The sequence below is a fragment of the Podarcis pityusensis genome, assembly GCF_964106645.2.
Source record: "Podarcis pityusensis genome assembly, chromosome: 3".
NCBI classification, from domain to species: domain Eukaryota; kingdom Metazoa; phylum Chordata; class Lepidosauria; order Squamata; family Lacertidae; genus Podarcis; species Podarcis pityusensis.
In genome coordinates, this window is record NC_138026.1 from 111,696,647 (window position 1) to 111,714,638 (window position 17,992).

Consider the following 17,992-nt stretch of genomic DNA (forward strand, 5'->3'; position numbering starts at 1 on the left):
TTTACTTCTTCATTGTTACTTTAGCTTACCTATCTTCAGCTGGGACCATGCGCATTGATTACAAAGTCGTTTCTGGGTCAGATTTTCCATGCCTTTTATAACAACGGGCAGTTCTTTCCATGCCTATACCACCATTTCAAAGCGAAAAGGTGGTTTTTGTTTTCATACTTTTTCAGCAGCAACATAACTGCTGTTAAATGCTTGCCACAACCTTCAACTTCAGTCAAAAAGAGCTAAGGAAAACAAAGGCTTCCTTTTCAACTGCCTTCTGCTCTGTTTGTTGTTGGCAGCATCAGCACAATACCTGTCTGTTTTTTAAACACGTTATACATAATAAACAACTGACAGAGTTCAAATGGAGAGCAAGAGAAGTGTTTTCTATTTTTAAAAGCTGGTAGCGCAGCAGGCAGATTAAGGGGAAGAAACCATAGCTGTGGAACACACTTTTAAAACCAGTTTAGAAGTGGCATAGAGGTGAGTGCCAGCCCAGCTCACCCCTTTACCAATTTGGTCATTTATCCTTAAAAATGTATAGTAGAACTTAAAATGTCAGAGCAGTGGGGTCTTTTTGTATTATTTATATTTCAAGCTTTTTAATGTATCACTTCTCCATCAGCATCAGCAAAATGGAGAGTTATCAACTACCAAATACAACCGTTTATAAAACTTACTGCAGTTTGACTGATCTGATTAATTTTAAGGTATCACTCAATTCATTTACTGTGCATAACACATTCATATTATTCTATGCTTGCCTTTGGCTGGTGCTATTAAATACAAAAATTGTGCCCTAGTTAAAATATTTATGTGGTATCGAATGTTAGGTAAAGGTAAAGGTCCTCTAGATGGTTAAGTCCAGTCAAAGGTGACTATGGGATGTAGCACTCATCTCGTTTCAGGCTGAGGGAGCCAGTGTTTGTCCGCAGACAGCTTTCTGAGTCATGTGACCAGCATGACTAAACAGCTTCTGGCACAACAGGACACCGTGACAGAAACCAGAGCGCATGGAAATGCTGTTTACCTTCCCGCTGCAACAGTACCTATTTATCTACTTGCACTGGTGTGCTTTCGAACTGCTAGGTTGGCAGAAGCTGGGACAGAGCAACGGGAGCTCACTCCCTCGTGGACATTCGAACTGCCAACCTTCTGATTGGCAAGCCCAAGAGGCTCAGTGGTTTAGACCACAGCGCCACCCACATCCCTATGTCAAATGTTACTCTTACTTGGTTTATTGCTTTCAATGGCTCCACTTAAGGCATTGCCAAAATTTTATATCAACCAATATCTATAAAATCAGAACTGCTGTACTGAGAAGGACTGCTGCAAATTTCAGATTTCTAACACAGCAGGCGTTTCAGAAGTGATGCAAAAATTATTGCTGTACTGTAGATTAACAGGGTCTGCTTGGGAAGCTAGCACACAAAAACCTTTAGAAAGGAAATTCTGAAAAGGTATGTCTAATTCAGGACCCAGGTCTTCAAGTGTAGCACAGGGAAGGCACAAAACAGTGGCATGAGGCAGACACCTTTCCACAGAATTAAGCCTTTGCTTTTAAACCATAAGCACAGAAATGAAGCACTGAAAGGGACATCACAATAGGCAACTCAGAGGTATCCCACATCAAGGCTAAAGAATGGCTCTGCTCTGTGCCAGAAGCAGTTTTTCCGCTGAGTCAGAGGCTTATGCATAATTCACAGGAATCTTTCAACAAGGGGCACAGTGTCCTGAAGTGGAAAGTCACACACAACTGGAATGTGGCAAACAATTCTGCGCAACAACAATGAGAGGTAGGAGACCCAACAGGACGGGCAGGGGGAAAGATTCTGCCCAGACACGGTTCCCTGACTGCCCCCGCAAAGCAACAATTTCTGTTGCTGGGCTCCAGGTCCTGCTGAACAAAGAACACCCGAAAGTTTCCTTATCACCTCAACACAGATTCTTGGGATTTTCTGGTGGCTGTTCCTTTTTGTCCCCAATTTTCCTTAGCGTCAACTCCTGACGCTTCCTGTCTAACTCAGAATCTAAAAGGGGGATACGGGGATGGTGTAGAATAAGAGGGCACTGGAGTATGATAATCACCAAGAATAAGCTCTTCCCCCTTTTCCTCTTAGTTCAGCAGAGCATCATCAAGAGATGTTCCGGGTGGACTGTGAACTTCCTTCAAGACTCAGCCATACCAGTTTCATTCTGGCCTGTGGCAGGAAAGATTGTTACTAACTTACACGGTACCATCAATTTATTTGGTACTTACAAAGCTAAAAACAGAAGGCAGGTTTCTGCTCCAAAGGGCCTGCGAAAGATGCATCGAAGGAAGCGAGATTCTAAAAAGGAGGGATGGGTGAGCAAGAGTAACAGGGAAGTCTAGCGCTTTGGGCAAAAGCTGTTTCAGTTGGGTAATAACCCAGGAAAAGGTGTCATAGAAAAGGTTTAAAGCCATCCAGATGTTGGGACCTGTGGCCTTCACTACGCAATTGGACTCCAGTGCCCATTAACCCCAGCCAACAATGGCCCGAGACTATGGGAATTGGAGTGCAACATCTGGAACTCCACATGCGCTCTATCCCTGGTTTAAAGCAGGGGTGGGAAACCTCAGGCCTGGGGTCAAATGCAGCCCTCCAGGCCTCTCTACATGGCCCTCGGAAACCTCCAAACTTCTATATTCAGGCCCTGGCCCTAAGTCCTACCCCAAGTGTTTCTGCCTGGCTGGAATATGCTCTTGAACTCGTAACAATACCTCTTGCTTGTCTGGATGGAGATCAGAGGAAAGGGGAGTGTGGAAACCAGTCTCCTGTACAAAGATGGCATTTGAATTCGCTTCCCGCCCCCCACTTTTGCCTCTGGTGCTGCCCACCAGTGGCCCATGTCCCTCAGAAGGTTCCCCAGAGAAGAGATTGAGGTCCCTCCCTCCATCTGAAAGAGATTCTCTGCCCCCTGGGTTTGAAGGAAGAGAGAGAGCCATACAGAGGATAGACGAGGGAGCTCTGGGCCTAATGGGTAGCAATAGGCAGGGTGTTTTTAGAGAGCAGGAGGTCTTCAGGCTGTTCCAAGTGGTAAAACTGAAGGAGGGTGTGTGCTGTTGGGGAAGCAGGATAAGCAACTGAGGAAGGGAGCTTCATACGGTGTGGGCAACAAGAAAGGTGAATGATTCTGGTGGCAGCATTCTGGATGAGGTGCAGACAATAAAGTGTGTGGAAACTTTCATCTGACTACTGTAAAATAAAGTGTGTGGAACTTTCATCTGACTACTGTACATCCAAGGAACTCCAACTAGGATTGCTTCTATTTTCCCCTTTTTGTGATGGCTTTGTACTCCAACCTGTTGCAGCTATTGTTGATACTATTATTTCTTCTATCTAGTTCATTTGTAATTGGAAATCAATACAACACAATTTTTAAAAAATTCTGCATGTTTATCCGAACCCTGGGTAAACTATGATAATTCTATAGAGGTGATTTTTTCCCCATGGTACCAAGTAGGTTGTGCTGACTAGCTGAACCTTAGACACCGCCCATGATCCATCAACCTTTCAGTGTGCAAGTGTCCAAACACTTGGGCAACGGCTCAAGCAGCATTGAAGCCAACAGTCCTTTCTTAGAATCATAGAATCATAGAATCATAGAGTTGGAAGAGACCACAAGGGCCATCGAGTCCAACCCCCTGCCAAGCAGGAAACACCATCAGAGCACTCCTGACATATGGTTGTCAAGCCTCTGCTTAAAGACCTCCAAAGAAGGAGACTCCACCACACTCCTTGGCAGCAAATTCCACTGTCGAACAGCTCTTACTGTCAGGAAGTTCTTCCTAATGTTTAGGTGGAATCTTCTTTCTTGTAGTTTGGATCCATTGCTCCGTGTCCGCTTCTCTGGAGCAGCAGAAAACAACCTTTCTCCCTCCCTTCTGAGTTGTTTCCAACTCAGAAACTTTTATTGAGAAGGTAGACCAGGACCCCCTCCTGGATTCAGGTGGCCTCTATGTCTAGCTGTTGCATCCAATAACTGGAATTCATTGGAGAAGTATAGCTAACTGGCAGATGAAGACTTATCCTCCATGAATTTGTCAACCCCACTTTGAAAGCCATCAATCACCACACCTTATGGAAGCAAATTCTTTAAGCTAATTATCTGCATTCTAATAGACAGGGAGGAGAAGAAAAATCTCTATTCACCCTCAGCACACCTCCACCATACTTTTTCAGTCATCTTTTCTCCAAAAGGACAAGAAAAGGCTTTAGCCTTTCTTCATACAGTGCTCCAGTTTTGATCGTTTAGGTTGCCTTTTTCTTCTTTTCCAGTTCTGAGATACCCGTTTTGAAACAGGGTAACTGTGCAGAGTATTTCAAATACAGCCACAACATAGGTTTATAATATAAACCCTCACTTCTCCCAAAAAATAAATTAAAAAATTGTCCAGTGGCACCTTAAGAGACCAACTAAGTTTGTTCTGGGTATAAGCTTTCGTGTGCATGCACACTTCTTCAGATACACTGATACAGAAGTCACCAGACCCTTATATATAGTGGGAGGGTGGGGTGGGTTTTTTCTCAGAAGGGTAGTAGGAGATGGATGATTGACTCAATGGGTGTGGTAAACCTGTTGAAGACTGTTAATGACTGCAATTAGTCCAAAAGGAAAAAGCAAGGGATCGTATGCAGATGACCAAAAATAGCTACTGGACAATTTTTAAAAAATTATTTATTTATTTCAACTGTGTCAGACCAACACGGCTACCTACCTGAATCTTCTCCCAAAAACTTTCCCCTAAAAATTCCTATCTTTTCGACATCATTGCACAGCAATAATCCCAGGAAGTGAATTGGTTAAACGAGGCTCAACTCTCTAGACTGTGTCTAGAGAAGGGTTGCCCAAACTTGGGTCTCCAGCTGTTTTGGGGCTACAATTCCTATCATCCCTAGCTAGCAGGACAAGTTAGAGACCCAAGTTTGGGAATCTAGAGTATCCAGATTAGAAGCACCATCAGCAAGCATCACCCAAAGGCATTTTCTGCCTTACACAAATTCTACACAGAAGACCCAACAGAGGCAACAGTTTTGAAGCAAGCAGCAGCACCTCCTTCTATGTGCAGCATAAAATCTCAACCTCAAGCAATTATGTTGGGAAGAAGGGCTGGGCAGCAGGCAGAGAGGAAGGAAATCTAGACGGCCGCTTTCTGAGCAGACGCCACCAGAGAGATGTACAGCCAGATCGTGAGACACACATTTTCGAAAGGGACACAAGCCATGGCATGCTGAAGAAACACATTGATTAGTGAAATGCAAAGGAAGTGAAAGCAGGTTACCTGAAGGCTTACTCAGCTTTGATGAAAACATAGGGGCAGGTTTCTCCTTTTCCTTGACAGAAGCAGCTCCTCTCTCAGCTCCCTTTCCTACACTGTCTAACTTTTTCTCTGCCGGCGAAGGAGTAATATCAGCTGGGGGCAAGATCTCCTTCGTTGCTTCAGGCACTTCTCTGTCTGGTTTCACGGAGGGTTTTCCCAAGGCAGGACCTTTCTCTTCATTTTTGACTTGCACATTCTTTAAAGAAAGGTCGTGGGCCACCTCTTGGTAAGGAGATTGCCTTGCCTCCGATTCAAATACATCACGGGGCTCTCTGCTTTCCATCTCCTTCGACACATCTTTTCCCATCACCGACTTAGCAGCTTGATAAGGAACTGTGGGGAAATCATCCGTCTCTGGAGAGGATTCTGCAGACAACACAATTTTGTCTCCCACTTTGAGCTCCTTGGGAACAGGAAAATAACCTGCACCAGTACGTAGTTCTTCCATGTCTAGTTCCTTCCATGTCTTCTCCTCCTTTGCCAGATCTGCAGCCGCTACTTCTGGAGCCCAAACAGTGGGTGCATTTTTGGGGGGTTCAGTCTGAGGCTGGAAGGATTCTAGGTAAGGTTTGCTAAGGGAAGGTGGCAACTCCTTCTGCTTCTCCTCCCAAACTTCCTTGGATACAATCTTAGCAGCAGATGCGGTGGTTTTCTCTTTCAAAGCTTCCCTCTCTTTCTGAGCAAGAACAGGTTCTTGACAACTACCAAATAAGTCACTTTTCCCAGGTGCTTTCTCGTCAGGCTCGGCATATTCAGGCACAGGTTGGGAAACACATTCTGAAATCGCCTCCTTGGATTTCTCTGCAACGGCCGGCAAAGCAGATTCATTGGAAACCTTAGTTTCTTTAACTAAGTCGCATGCAATGGATATATAAGAATTCTCCAAGTCTTCTGCAGTTGTACCATTCTTATGTCCGGGTTCTTTATCGGCAGCATCAACCTTGGTTTCCTGTGCTTGACTTGCGGGTACATTCATTGCCTCCTGATACGAGGGCGGCTCCTCAGACTTCTGCATTACATTCTCGTAGTCGTTCTCGTAATCGCCAGCAAACGCTTCCGAAGGGGAGGCTTCGGTTTGCACGGCAGGAGCAACCACCCCAACAGCGCTTGCGTTCAACGGTGCTTCCATGACAATATCTGGCAAGACAGGGGAAGGAGCTGTTTCAGACCCTCCTTCGAACGAGGGGCAGAGCTGCACGGCCACATTCAAGGGCTCTTGCGACGACTCGGACACCTGAACCAAATCGATCTTCGTTTCGTAAGCAAGTTTGGGGCTAACTGCATCATGAAGTTTGCTCTCATATGCTTCTTGCACTAAGTCAGGAGTAAGACCTTCGGGCATATTGGCCAGAGCATCAGTAGACGCCAGCAGATTCTCGGCTTTATCAGATTCAGCATTCTTGCCCTGGCCACTTGCCAACTCATTGTGGGCAACGCTTGGTTCCGTTCCAAAATGGGCCTTCATCTCTGCTATCTTTTTCTCATCTGTTTTATTTTCAGAAGCCTGCTCCTCCACCAGAGACTTGGCTGTGCTGCCCTCGACTGTCACAGCAGATTCAAACTTGGCACAAGTAATGTAAGCTTCTGAAAATTCTTTTGCGGCTTCTGGAGTGCTGGGGAAAGAAATATCTTCATTGCTGCTTTCATGCTTCTTCTCGCTCTCTTTTCCAAAGTCTTTTTCTACCGGCAGAGTCTGAGCCTCCTCCGTGTCATATTTACCTACACCATCCATCTGACTCCTAGCCATTTCTTTCAAACTGCTGCTTTCATTGCTAGCCCATGATGGTTCAAAAGGCTTGAAATCCACATAGTCATCCCTTGCAGAAAGGTCTACGAAAGCCATATTTTCGTCGGCATCGTGCTTTCGGTCTTCAAGAGATGCATCGTTATCGTGCTTCACAAACAGCTCGACAGGAGATTCTGGAGAAGAGTCCTGCTGGTGTGCAGATAGTTTTTCTATATTAAACACTTCATTGGTGCCTGATGGTTCCTTGGTCTGAGATGAAAAGAACAGCCCTGTCCCAGTGTCAGAGGGCACTGCTGCTGAAGGTTTTGTTTCTGAACCACCAGCATCTTCAAGGAATGGGTTCCGTGTGTTTTTGGTAGCAGCGGTAAATGCCTGGCTTTCAACCTGACCGTAACTGCCCTTTGTAGGTAGCCCGCCTGATACTGCGTTGGGGGCTGTGTAGTCTTTAAAAGGATTGGCTGAGAGAGGAGAGAGAGAGGGAAGAGAAGCGGTAGCGTCAAGGGGGGCTGCAGCGAAATCTTCTCGCCATGCACGACCCAGCTGCTCCTGAAAGTCCATACCTTTGTCTGTGGCCGTGGACAGAAAGGAAAGTTAGCGAAGAGTGCAAGTGGTCTGAAAGTTAAGGCAAGTTTTAACGACAAGATCCACCCCCCCTAAAAACAACACAGTAGCTAGCTCTCAACGCTTACAGCTAGAAAGGTTAGTAGGGAAAGCATGCAATATTAAAGCTAAGAGAGGGTAAATGTAAATGAAGCAGCAAATGTTGTGCAATCCAATAAGGTTAGGGGAGAGCTTAGAGCAATGCAAAGTACACAGGTTTTGCAGAACGAGCCTGAGAAATAGGTCTCATTGTCCTACGCCCTCTTTTTTTTTGGAAAAAAGCAAGTGAATAATAATAACCCTGTGAAGAAATAATATTGATGTTCTCTTAACCATAGCCAAGAGAGTAGGAGAAGGCGATAAGTAATACATTTCCTCTCCCTCCCAAGTCTTCAACTAGGGTTTCCATATTTTGAAGAGAGAGAAAAGAGGACGCTACGACGGCCATTAAAAGCAAATGAATGCAGTTTGTCTCAAATCTTACCCCTGAAAAAGAGGGTGTGTCCTAGGAACTGAGGACCCACCGCAACCCTACTTAACACCAACTATGCTTAAGACGAAGTAGGTTCCCTCCAAACCAGCATTTGCAAATCAACTTCAAGCCCGGGTAACAAGGGGAATCCTGCTTAGCATTAACCATAGTTAAGAGCCAGTGTGGATGTTAACAGTAAACTGGGGAATAAATACAAGGAGGAAGAGGAAAACTCAAAGAATCTGAAGCCCAGTCTCTTAACTATATACCGTATTTTTCGCTCTATAAGAAGCACCAGACCATAAGACGCACCTAGTTTTTGGAGGAGGAAAACAAAGGGGGGGAAATATTCTGAATCTCAGAAACCAGAACAACAAGAGGGATCGCTGCGCAGCAAAAGCAGTGATCCCTCTTGCTGTTCTGGCTTCTGGGATAGCTGCGAAGCCTGCATTCGCTCCGTAAGACACACACACATTTCCCCTTACTTTTTAGGAGGGAAAAGGTGAGTCTTATAGAGCAAAAAATACGGTAATTAAGAGATTGGCAGGGTTACCTTCATCATACACCCGACAGGTGAAAAGACGAAGCAATTTCAAGTATGGTAAACTGCATTAATGCTAACAGTTCATTAATTGTAACCAATTAGAGCCAACTCTACATCAGCAAAAGCAACTACACCTTTAATAGTTATTCTGTTAATAGTAGCTACAAGGTGTTCCTAGGGGAAAGTTCCAAGAATTCATGGACAGCTGCAGTTTAACTGCAAAACACAAACTGCCCAAGTTTGAATTTTGAGCCACTTCGAAACAAACAAAACATGTTTTGCAAATTTAGAAGACTTTAGTATTCTTGGATCTGCGACAACTTTTTTTTAGTAAATACATCTAGAAACTATTAGTGGGAAAGGAAAACGCAAAGGACACGGAGGGGTGGGGGCATACTCTAATGCAAAAGGCTAGCTGAAATAACTTGCCTGCAGAAGAGTGCATCAGAGGGTCAGATGCAACAGGAAGAGCAAAAAGGGTCTCATCTGAAAAACAAATACAGTATGACCTCAGCAGAAATAAATGTGGAAAATGAGCTCAAAGAAGGGAAAGAGGGAGAAGAGAGTATTCAGCATTCATATTTTTAGCAGATATTGTACACCCATATTTAAAAAGAACGAAACAAGAGAATTCGCATGCAGGATTACTCTGTTTGTCACAAAGTGGAAAAGCTTCTGCTAAGGAACACTCCTCCCCATTCCACCACACACCCCCGGCCACTTGCCCCAGTCTTAGCTGCAAGACTAAATAGGAACGCCCAGGAATATTGACTCAGGATCCACCAGCCAAAAAATTCCAGGGCGTTTCATCCGCTACACTTATTTGCTAATGTGGGTCATTAACAGGTCACTTAAAACTCCACCCAGAATTCCACACCAGCAGATGTGATTCACACGGTTACTCTCCTAAGATGAGGATCAAGAGTCCCTAATTTTAGCACACTTCCCCCTCCACACATTCGTCCCCTAAACATATGAACATTAAGTACGTTAAGGAATTGAATCTCTCGGGGGTGTGGACAGCTATTGCTAATTGACTGCAGAAATAAGGAAAATATGTTTTAATATAATATTTGGGACTGTTTTAAATGCTACATAAAAGCAAAGCAGGTTGTATAAAATCATGAAATAGCATAGGCAGAATCAGTGCACTGACTTAACAGTCTCAGGAGTGCATGTATGTTCACTTACTCCTGTACTAAGGTTGAGCTAACATATTTCCACTGAAGCAAAGAGCAAAAGAGCTTTGATTTAACCATTAGCCCTCGCCCAAGTCTTATACGCCCTCCAGTTCACATCTTGTGATCAACTATTTCAAGAGCATACCGTAGTATCGGCAGGATAATTACTAGCTATCCTTCCTGACTGATCCATGAAGCAAAAAAAAAAGCGTTATGTAAAGGGCGCCACCTGTGCCCCTGCAGGAGAGCTCTGCCAGAGCCTCACTTAATGAGGCAACATGTGAACTTGGTGGGAAAGCGATTAAAGGACTATGAGCAAGCCAGTGCACATCTAAGATGATGCAGAAGCTGAGAAATGCACACCATAGCAGCTGACTATCAACAATAGGGAATGGCTGGCTTGAATCATGCACTATATGGTGTTGTGTTTGTCATGAGGCCGGAGGAACATCGCCCGGCTGCGAGGCGTGAAGACCGCTCCCTACAAAGCCCTTTCCACCTGGCCTAAGGGGCAAGGCCCAGACTCACCAGCCCCACTGAAGAGGCTCCTCATGAGGCCAGAGGAACGTCGCCCAGCTATTGTTTCATTGATTTATTTATTTAATATGCTGTAAACCGCGTTGAGATTTTTATTTAAAAATATAAAGTGGTATAAAGGTAAAGGGACCCCTGACCATTAGGTCCAGTTGTGAACGACTCTGGGGTTGCGGCGCTCATCTCGCTTTATTGGCCGAGGGAGCCGGCGTACAGCTTCCGGGTCATGCGGCCAGCATGACTAAGCCACTTCTGGCGAACCAGAGCAGCGCACGGAAACGCCGTTTACCTTCCTGCCGGAGTGGTACCTATTTATCTACTTGCACTTTGATGTGCTTTCGAACTGCTAGGTTGGCAGGAGCAGAGACCGAGCAAAAGGAGCTCACCCCGTTGCGGGGATTCGAACCGCTGACCTTCTGATCAGCAGGTCCTAGGCTCTGTGGTTTAACCCACAGCGCCACCCGCGTCCCTATAAAGTGGTATAGAAATTTATAAATAAATAAAGCCTGCTGGATGTTGTTTGCCTCTCCCAAACCTCACAAGTGCATGCCCAAAGGGACTGTTTTCAGGTGCCAGCTGCAGAAAGCATCACCATTGCTGTTTTTAGTGCATACCACCCTACATGTTTTTGCTGAAAATTCCTTGGGTGGCCAAGGAAGCCAACATGAATATAATGCATTATACTGGGCTACCTTCTAGAAGGCTGATTAGAAGCCTCAGTTATTTCAGAATATGGGAGCCAGACTTCTGCCTAGAGTTATGCCACACTGAACGGAACTTGTTTTAAGAGATCTGCCCCGGCTTTCAGTGTTTTTATGGGTCCAATTCAAGGTGCCGATTTTGTCCATACTAGATAGCATGGCTGCCATACAGTCAATCTCTACTGGCGAATAAGTACCATAATTCCAAGCAGGAAGAAAGACTTTTCAGTGGTGAATTCTTTCCTCTAGAACGCCATCCAATTATCACTATTCTGGCAACAATATTATTATTATCCACTGCATTTAGTGGGTCTTTCTCTGCTTCCTGCAGTTGCTTTTTCTCTCTTGTGTTTTAAAATAAAATAATTATATTTCTATTTAGTTTTATTATTAGTCCACTTTTTTATTCTGTTACTGCTTTGTCCTCGTTAGCAAACAGTGGCCTAAAAACATCAAACATACACCATGATTAACATTTCCCAACTTTCTTAGGGTTGTGTGGAGTTACATCATACACATCCACACACCCACACACCCTCTTGGCCCTGAAACTGCTGAAGAACACAAAACGGGAGAGATGCTTTGCAACATACACTTAAATAGTGTCCTGCTGTTACGTACACATTCTACTTCCAAAGCATCAAGTATAAAATGGAGCCAATCTTTATTTGGTCTTTGATTTCTTGAAAGTATTAAGCCACACAAAGAGATCAGATTACTGCACTGCTCAGGTTGCCAAGTATAGCATCCGAGAATTAAGGAATGCTAGATTGCCTCTGTACGCTTACTCAACAAAGCAGAGATCCGGCGGAGGGGAACAAAGATGTGCATTGCAAAACCAAGGCGCTATTAATGCACGCATTTATTTGCACGAGATGCAGAAAATGGTGTGGGCGATGATCTCATCTAAGTTTTTACATTGCCTGATTTCCCACACCAAGTAAATTTTAAGGGACAGATTATTATTATTTATTGAATTTATACCCTGGCCTCCCTCCTGAAGAAGCCCTGGGTTATCAAAATTGTGTAAAGGGAATTATTAAGAGGATGGCTGAAGAACTTCGTGGGAAGCTGCAGAGCGCAAAGTTTATTGCTACATGGCATCTGAAAAACAGCTTTCTTCATATTGTAGGTTACTACTGCAAAATTAATGCTGCAGAGTATAAGTGCTGCTCATGCAAGCAGAGAGTGGTGCAGACTGATACAACATATTTTGCTTTCAGTTTATACTGCTACCCTATTATCTGTTAAAAGGGCTTGAGAAAGTGTGCACCATAAAGTCCGTTTGGAACATTTTAATTATTTATGCACAGCTAGACAAGCATCACTTTGGACAATGAGTTATGAGATGGATTTCCACATTAAAATTTGACCTTAGTGCAGATCTGATAGATGAAATGAGAACAATTAAATGGTATTGATGAGGACTGTCAGACATTTGAAATGTTTATTTATTTAAACATAGAATCATAGTATCACCCCCGCAATGGAGGAATCTCAGCCTTTTTAATGGATCGTTTCTAAATGTGCATGTTATCAAAACCTTTCCAAGTTATTAAATTGCAAAGTAGCAACCACTACTTATCATCAGAAGACAACACTACCATTAATATCTATTCTTTTGGCTTATTTAAAGTTGTAAATGCAAAACTGTCTTAAGAATTGTCCCTTAATGGCATACAAATATGAAATGTAGGCATGCAGACTCCAGTATTGAAGTTATGCATCCATTTACTATTTCAGAGAAGACACACCCCCTTTAAGGAGAGGAAGCACTAAAGTCAACGAGGCGGCAAAACAGGAATTATTTGTTCTGCTGCACAGGAACACACCTCAAAACCCTTGATTCCACAATCAACAGGAATCCTGCTCAAAGTATCTTAACTCCTGGTCTCATACGAACATAACTATCTCACACTGGTGTATTAACTCCTATTGGCAGTGGTTCTCCAAGACTGAAATACTGAACCCTCACACTCACAAGAAGTTGATACATGAAAGAGAAGGGTTCAGAGGTCACAGAAGAGTATCCCAGAAGATAGGATTAATGGGAAGGGGCCCTGTTTGCCCCTAGGCCCCAATTTATTGATCAATGTAATTTAGTTATTGTCAAAGGCTTTTTAAAAAATGGAATGCAAGTAGTAATCCCTTTAAGGATATGTTTTAGATTCACATTTATCATTTAGTTGCTTTCAACTGCTTACAAAAGAAGAAGGGTATAAATACCATCTTAAGTGATTTGCCAAGAGAAATCATCCATCCTAGAAAGATAAGAGCTAGAATTCAAGTTGATTGCCACTTAGGATGGATCATCAGGTATCAACAGTGGCACACAACACCCCCCCCACACACCACCCTTCTCAGCTTCCTGGGATTGACTCCTCCCCTTCCTGAAGCACCAACAGGAGAAGTGAGGCTTCCTGGAACACTATAACAGGAGATGTGAGGCTTCTGCTTGCCAGGTGCATAGGACAGTACCAAAACATGGCAAGTAGGAGCCTCTATACTTTGGCCACAGAGCGGTTTAAGTACTAGTCCAGCTTTGACTACAAAAGCATTAGTACAAGCACTGGAATGAAAAACAATGAGAAAACAGATCAAAACAAGGCCACCGAAAACTTACTTGCAGCCATTCTGGCATTATTACAAAGCCATTACAAACTTACAACTATTATGCAAATTCAACAGTGAAATAAACAACGGGCATTTGTACAACAGTTGCATCTGCTGACTTCCCAGATGCTTCCATTCCCTGCTTCCGTACACATTTAGTATGTACAGCTACAACTGGCTTTCCCCCTCAATAATGACTAGACTTTCATAAAATCAAGCTTGTTTTGGCTGAGAACAGAAGGTAATGATATAATATCTGTTCCCTACATACTGGCGTTTGAACCTTTTGAACTCAAATCATAACCTCCAAAAATATTAAATTGCTTCAACAAATCTGCATACATTTCTAAACAAGAAAATACGCCCAGTGCAACAACAGAGAAGGGCAAAAGCCATTTTGCAGAAGTCTTCCAAAACAATGTTATCAGAACAGTTACACTCTGCCAAAGCTATCACACTGAAAACACATAAGCTCTTGACAATCATGAGGTCTCCATACAAGCAGACTTGCAAAAGAGAAGTCACAGCCCAATCCCTGTCTTATTTGCTGTACTCTGGAAGAATTCCCAGGGCCCCACTGTTTGCAACTGTTTCCCACTTATGCCTGGGAAAATGTAAGGCTCTCTCAAGCTCATTGGAAGTATGGGCAGGGATGGGGCAACGCCTTGGGTTCAGAGGCCCATGTTGGAAGTCTGTGCCAGTTTTTGCTAAGCTGTTGCAGGCAGGCTGCCAGTGTGGCTAGCCCACCTGTCTGAGGCTCTCAGCCTGCGTGAACTGGCTGGGGAATAAAAGCTCTGTGTGGGGGGAAGAAAGCCCCATGTGTTCTCAGCAAGGCATTGTAGAGGGATGCAAGCAAAACCATATACTGAAGGAAGGGAAAATGAGAGAGAAAAGAGAACCAGTGGAGAAGGCTGAATCCCCAAGAAAGAGCGAACACAGCGAGACACGAAAATGCAGGAAAAAAGAATAAATTTTAGAAATTGAAAGATTTACATGTGGAGAGATGTGTGGTAGTGTAAAGAGAAGGATGTGTTTTGAAGGAGCATGTGCAGGGAAGATTGGCAGGTGGCAGAAAGGGTCTGACTCTATGCCAATTGACTCAAGACAGCCTTGTGGAAGTTCAAAGTTGAGTACATATTGAGCTGGTGATGTCAAAGGAATAAACAACTACCTGACGTTTAGAAGACATCTGAAGGCAGCCCTGTTTAGGGAAGTTTTTTAATGACTGATGTTTTGATGTGTTTTTAATCTCCTGTTGGAAACCACCCAGAGTGGCTGAGGAAACCAATAATAATAATAATAATAATTGCTTGGCATTCTTATTTTTCAAATAAGCACATATTCCCACCCACCCTTCAGGCCAAGCACTGAGACTTGAAGGTCAGCAGTGGAGAAGCTACATGTGGAAATATGGTCTTTAGGAAGAACCAGAAGGGACATGAAGGGTTAAGCACTGACCCTCCTAGGCACAAACTTCCTGACTGGGAGAGATCCAACTGCAACTCCTAGGATGAGAAGCACATTGTAATCCTGAAGGCAGGGGAGTGCCTTACATCTGATCTTTTTAAGCTACTCTGGAAAGTCTTTGATGTGAAATAATGGGATAGATGCTTTAGATAAAGGGGGAGAAGAACAGATTCGAAGGTAAGTTGACTACAGGTAGAGGGAGAAGGCAGTAAAAGTTGTGAGAATTGGGGGAAGGGAAACCAGGAGGATAATTGTGTGTTATAGTGGTGAAGAGAAGCAAGTTCTGGAGTACAGAGGGGAAAAAACGAGGGAGGGTTTAACAGGGGTTTGTTTCACTGAGAAAAGGGACTTCATCCCAACAGCATATGAAAGCTGAGATGAGCTAAAAGTATGTGGAGAGGATGACAGATATTCAAGGTATGTTTCCAACAGCACACCTTCTCAGGTAAACATTTGGGAACAATGCAAATACCCAGTGACATACTCTTGAGCTGCTGCCAAAACTTTAAAGTTGTTATCCTTTAATATTACTGTAAATAGAAATAGGATTTATGGTGAAACCTTACCGGAACTGCAGTCCTTGTGTTCAGAAGGAAAAATGTGATACAATTCAAGAAGGCATTTACATGCAAAGCCTACCAAGCCTTAACTAAAGTTGTGCATTCTCTATGTATCCACCAGAGGTGGGGAACCCAAAATGCTGCTCTCCAGATGTTGGTGGTAGACTACAGCTCCCATCTTCCCAGATAATCAGCCATGCTGGATGATGTAAGCTGTAGTACAACATATCGTTTGCAGTATGTAGTGTTGAGCCAAGCCACCAGTCTCCCTCCAGGTCAATCACGAGCTATAACCAAGGCAAACCACTAACTCACGTTCCAATGATGCACCAAGGCAAACCTTAGCTCACAGCAGGACCAGAGAAGCAAAGTAGCCACAATCTCCTTTCTAGGGGGGGCCCGCACATTTTCAAGCTAAACCATAGTTTAGCTTGATGACTTTGGCATATTCTTCTCCCTGTTGCTCTGCTATGCCTTCAGCTTGACTGGAAACAGTCTGTATCTCCATTCAAGGACTGATAGGGTCTGCTCAACCTGGCACAACTCCATGCCAGTACAAAAATGTGGCGGGTTCTTATCCAAGAGATGTTGTTTGCAGATGACACAGCTTTGACAACGCACTCCGAGGAAGCTCTACAAAGACTCATCTCAAACATTTTGCCCAAGACCGCAGGGAGTTCAGCCTGATGAAGACCAGCATCCTGAGTTTTGATGTCGCCAGCTCTCCACACATCAGAACTGGGGACCACACACTAGAGGTGGTAGACAATCCTGTCTACCTGGGCTCCTCCATAACCAGCAACCTCTCCATCGACTCTGAGCTGGACAAGCATATTGGCAAGGCAGCTGTGGCAATGGCTTGCCTCTCCAAAAGGGTATGGGAGAATGTGATGCTAACGACCAATACCACGATGAAAGTCTACCTGCTTGCGTGTTGAGCATGCTGCTTTATGCAAGTGAGCCATAGGCAACTTACAGCCTTCCATATGCACTGTATCAGAAAGATTTTGGGCATCACATGGCAGGGCGCCAAGTTGACGACCAGAGTTAAAAGTATCATTTCCACTGTGTGTGTGTGTTTCTCCTTCTTGCATACTGGGACAAGTGATCTGTTGTAAGAGCAAGCTACCATCAAGCAATGTAGCTGAGATCATAGAAATTGTAGAACTGTTGCATTGGACGGGATCCCAAGGGTCATCTAGTCCAGCCCCCTGGCGAACAGACATTCTGGCACCTAGCTTATATATCTGAGTTTCTAACACTGTACTGTGCTGTTAGAAGATCTGGCTATGTGGCAGATAACAGCATCTTGGGAATCCCAGCTTTCATGTTGAAATAATGAGTTTCTAGTCCCTATGGCTGCAGAAGCAAGCTTGAGAACATGTAGGCAGTCAGCATCTGATGAAGACTCAAAGTGGCTGGGGAAGATAGCACTCCTGGATTCAAGAGTTTTCACTGTGGCCAACCAGATGCCTGCGGAAAACTGAAAAGCAGAACCTAAACACAAGACCATTCTCCCCTCCTGTGGCTTCCAGCAGCTAGAAGCACTTTTGCCTTCAACCATAGAGGAAAAGCATAGCCACCCTGGCTAGTGGCCATTGACAGTCTTAGCTAACTATGCACTGCATGAAGTACTTTCTATTATATGTCCTGAATCTTCCAACTAAATTTCCACAAGCTCTATGTTTATGAAAAAGGGAGAAAAACTTCTCTCTATCCACTTCTTCTGTGCCATGAACTCACCTCAACCTGTCCTAGCACCTACCTACTTCTTCCCTTCTGATTATTTCCACTGCTCATTGCCATATCCCAGGTTTTTCAAAAGACTAACTGCAAAATTAGGCAAATAATAATAATAATGCAAATTTGCTGAAACTGCATAATTTTTGCAAACAGCAGGATATGAGCTTGTTTTTGACAAGTTAAGGTCATGGCTAGATGCAGCATCTTCATAAACAAGAATCTGGTTACACACTAGGAAGCACGATGCCAAGGTCAAAAGACTGAGCAGGATTTCATGCACTCAGTTAGAAAATGCATGCTTCCATTTATATCCACCGCAAGCCAGTTTTTAGCCAAGCTCTTCACAATCTGCACTCTAGAACTGAACTCCTGCATTTAAATAATATGCACAGTGAACACAGAATGCAATTCCTGTGCTAAATGTCCACATTTACTCTCTTACTAATAACAAAGTAAAAAATCCGCTGCAGGAGAACAAACTATTAGAGGTGAGTC

General features: G+C 43.9%; 1 protein-coding gene across 2 annotated transcripts in view; it reads right to left on the bottom strand.

The window, feature by feature from the left end:
- Positions 1 to 17,992, bottom strand: part of RTN4 (reticulon 4) — a 64,868-nt gene that overhangs the window by 40,874 nt on the left and 6,002 nt on the right. The window contains exons 2-3 of one of the 2 annotated variants that reach the window (XM_081000859.1): positions 9,128 to 9,184; positions 5,297 to 7,540 (exon numbers count right to left, since the gene is read on the bottom strand). In XM_081000859.1, the coding sequence (XP_080856985.1) occupies positions 5,297 to 7,540; positions 9,128 to 9,184 (2,301 nt within the window). Of the gene's footprint in view, positions 1 to 5,296; positions 7,649 to 9,127; positions 9,185 to 17,992 lie in introns of both variants that reach the window. The other variant, XM_081000858.1, reaches the window with a different exon arrangement.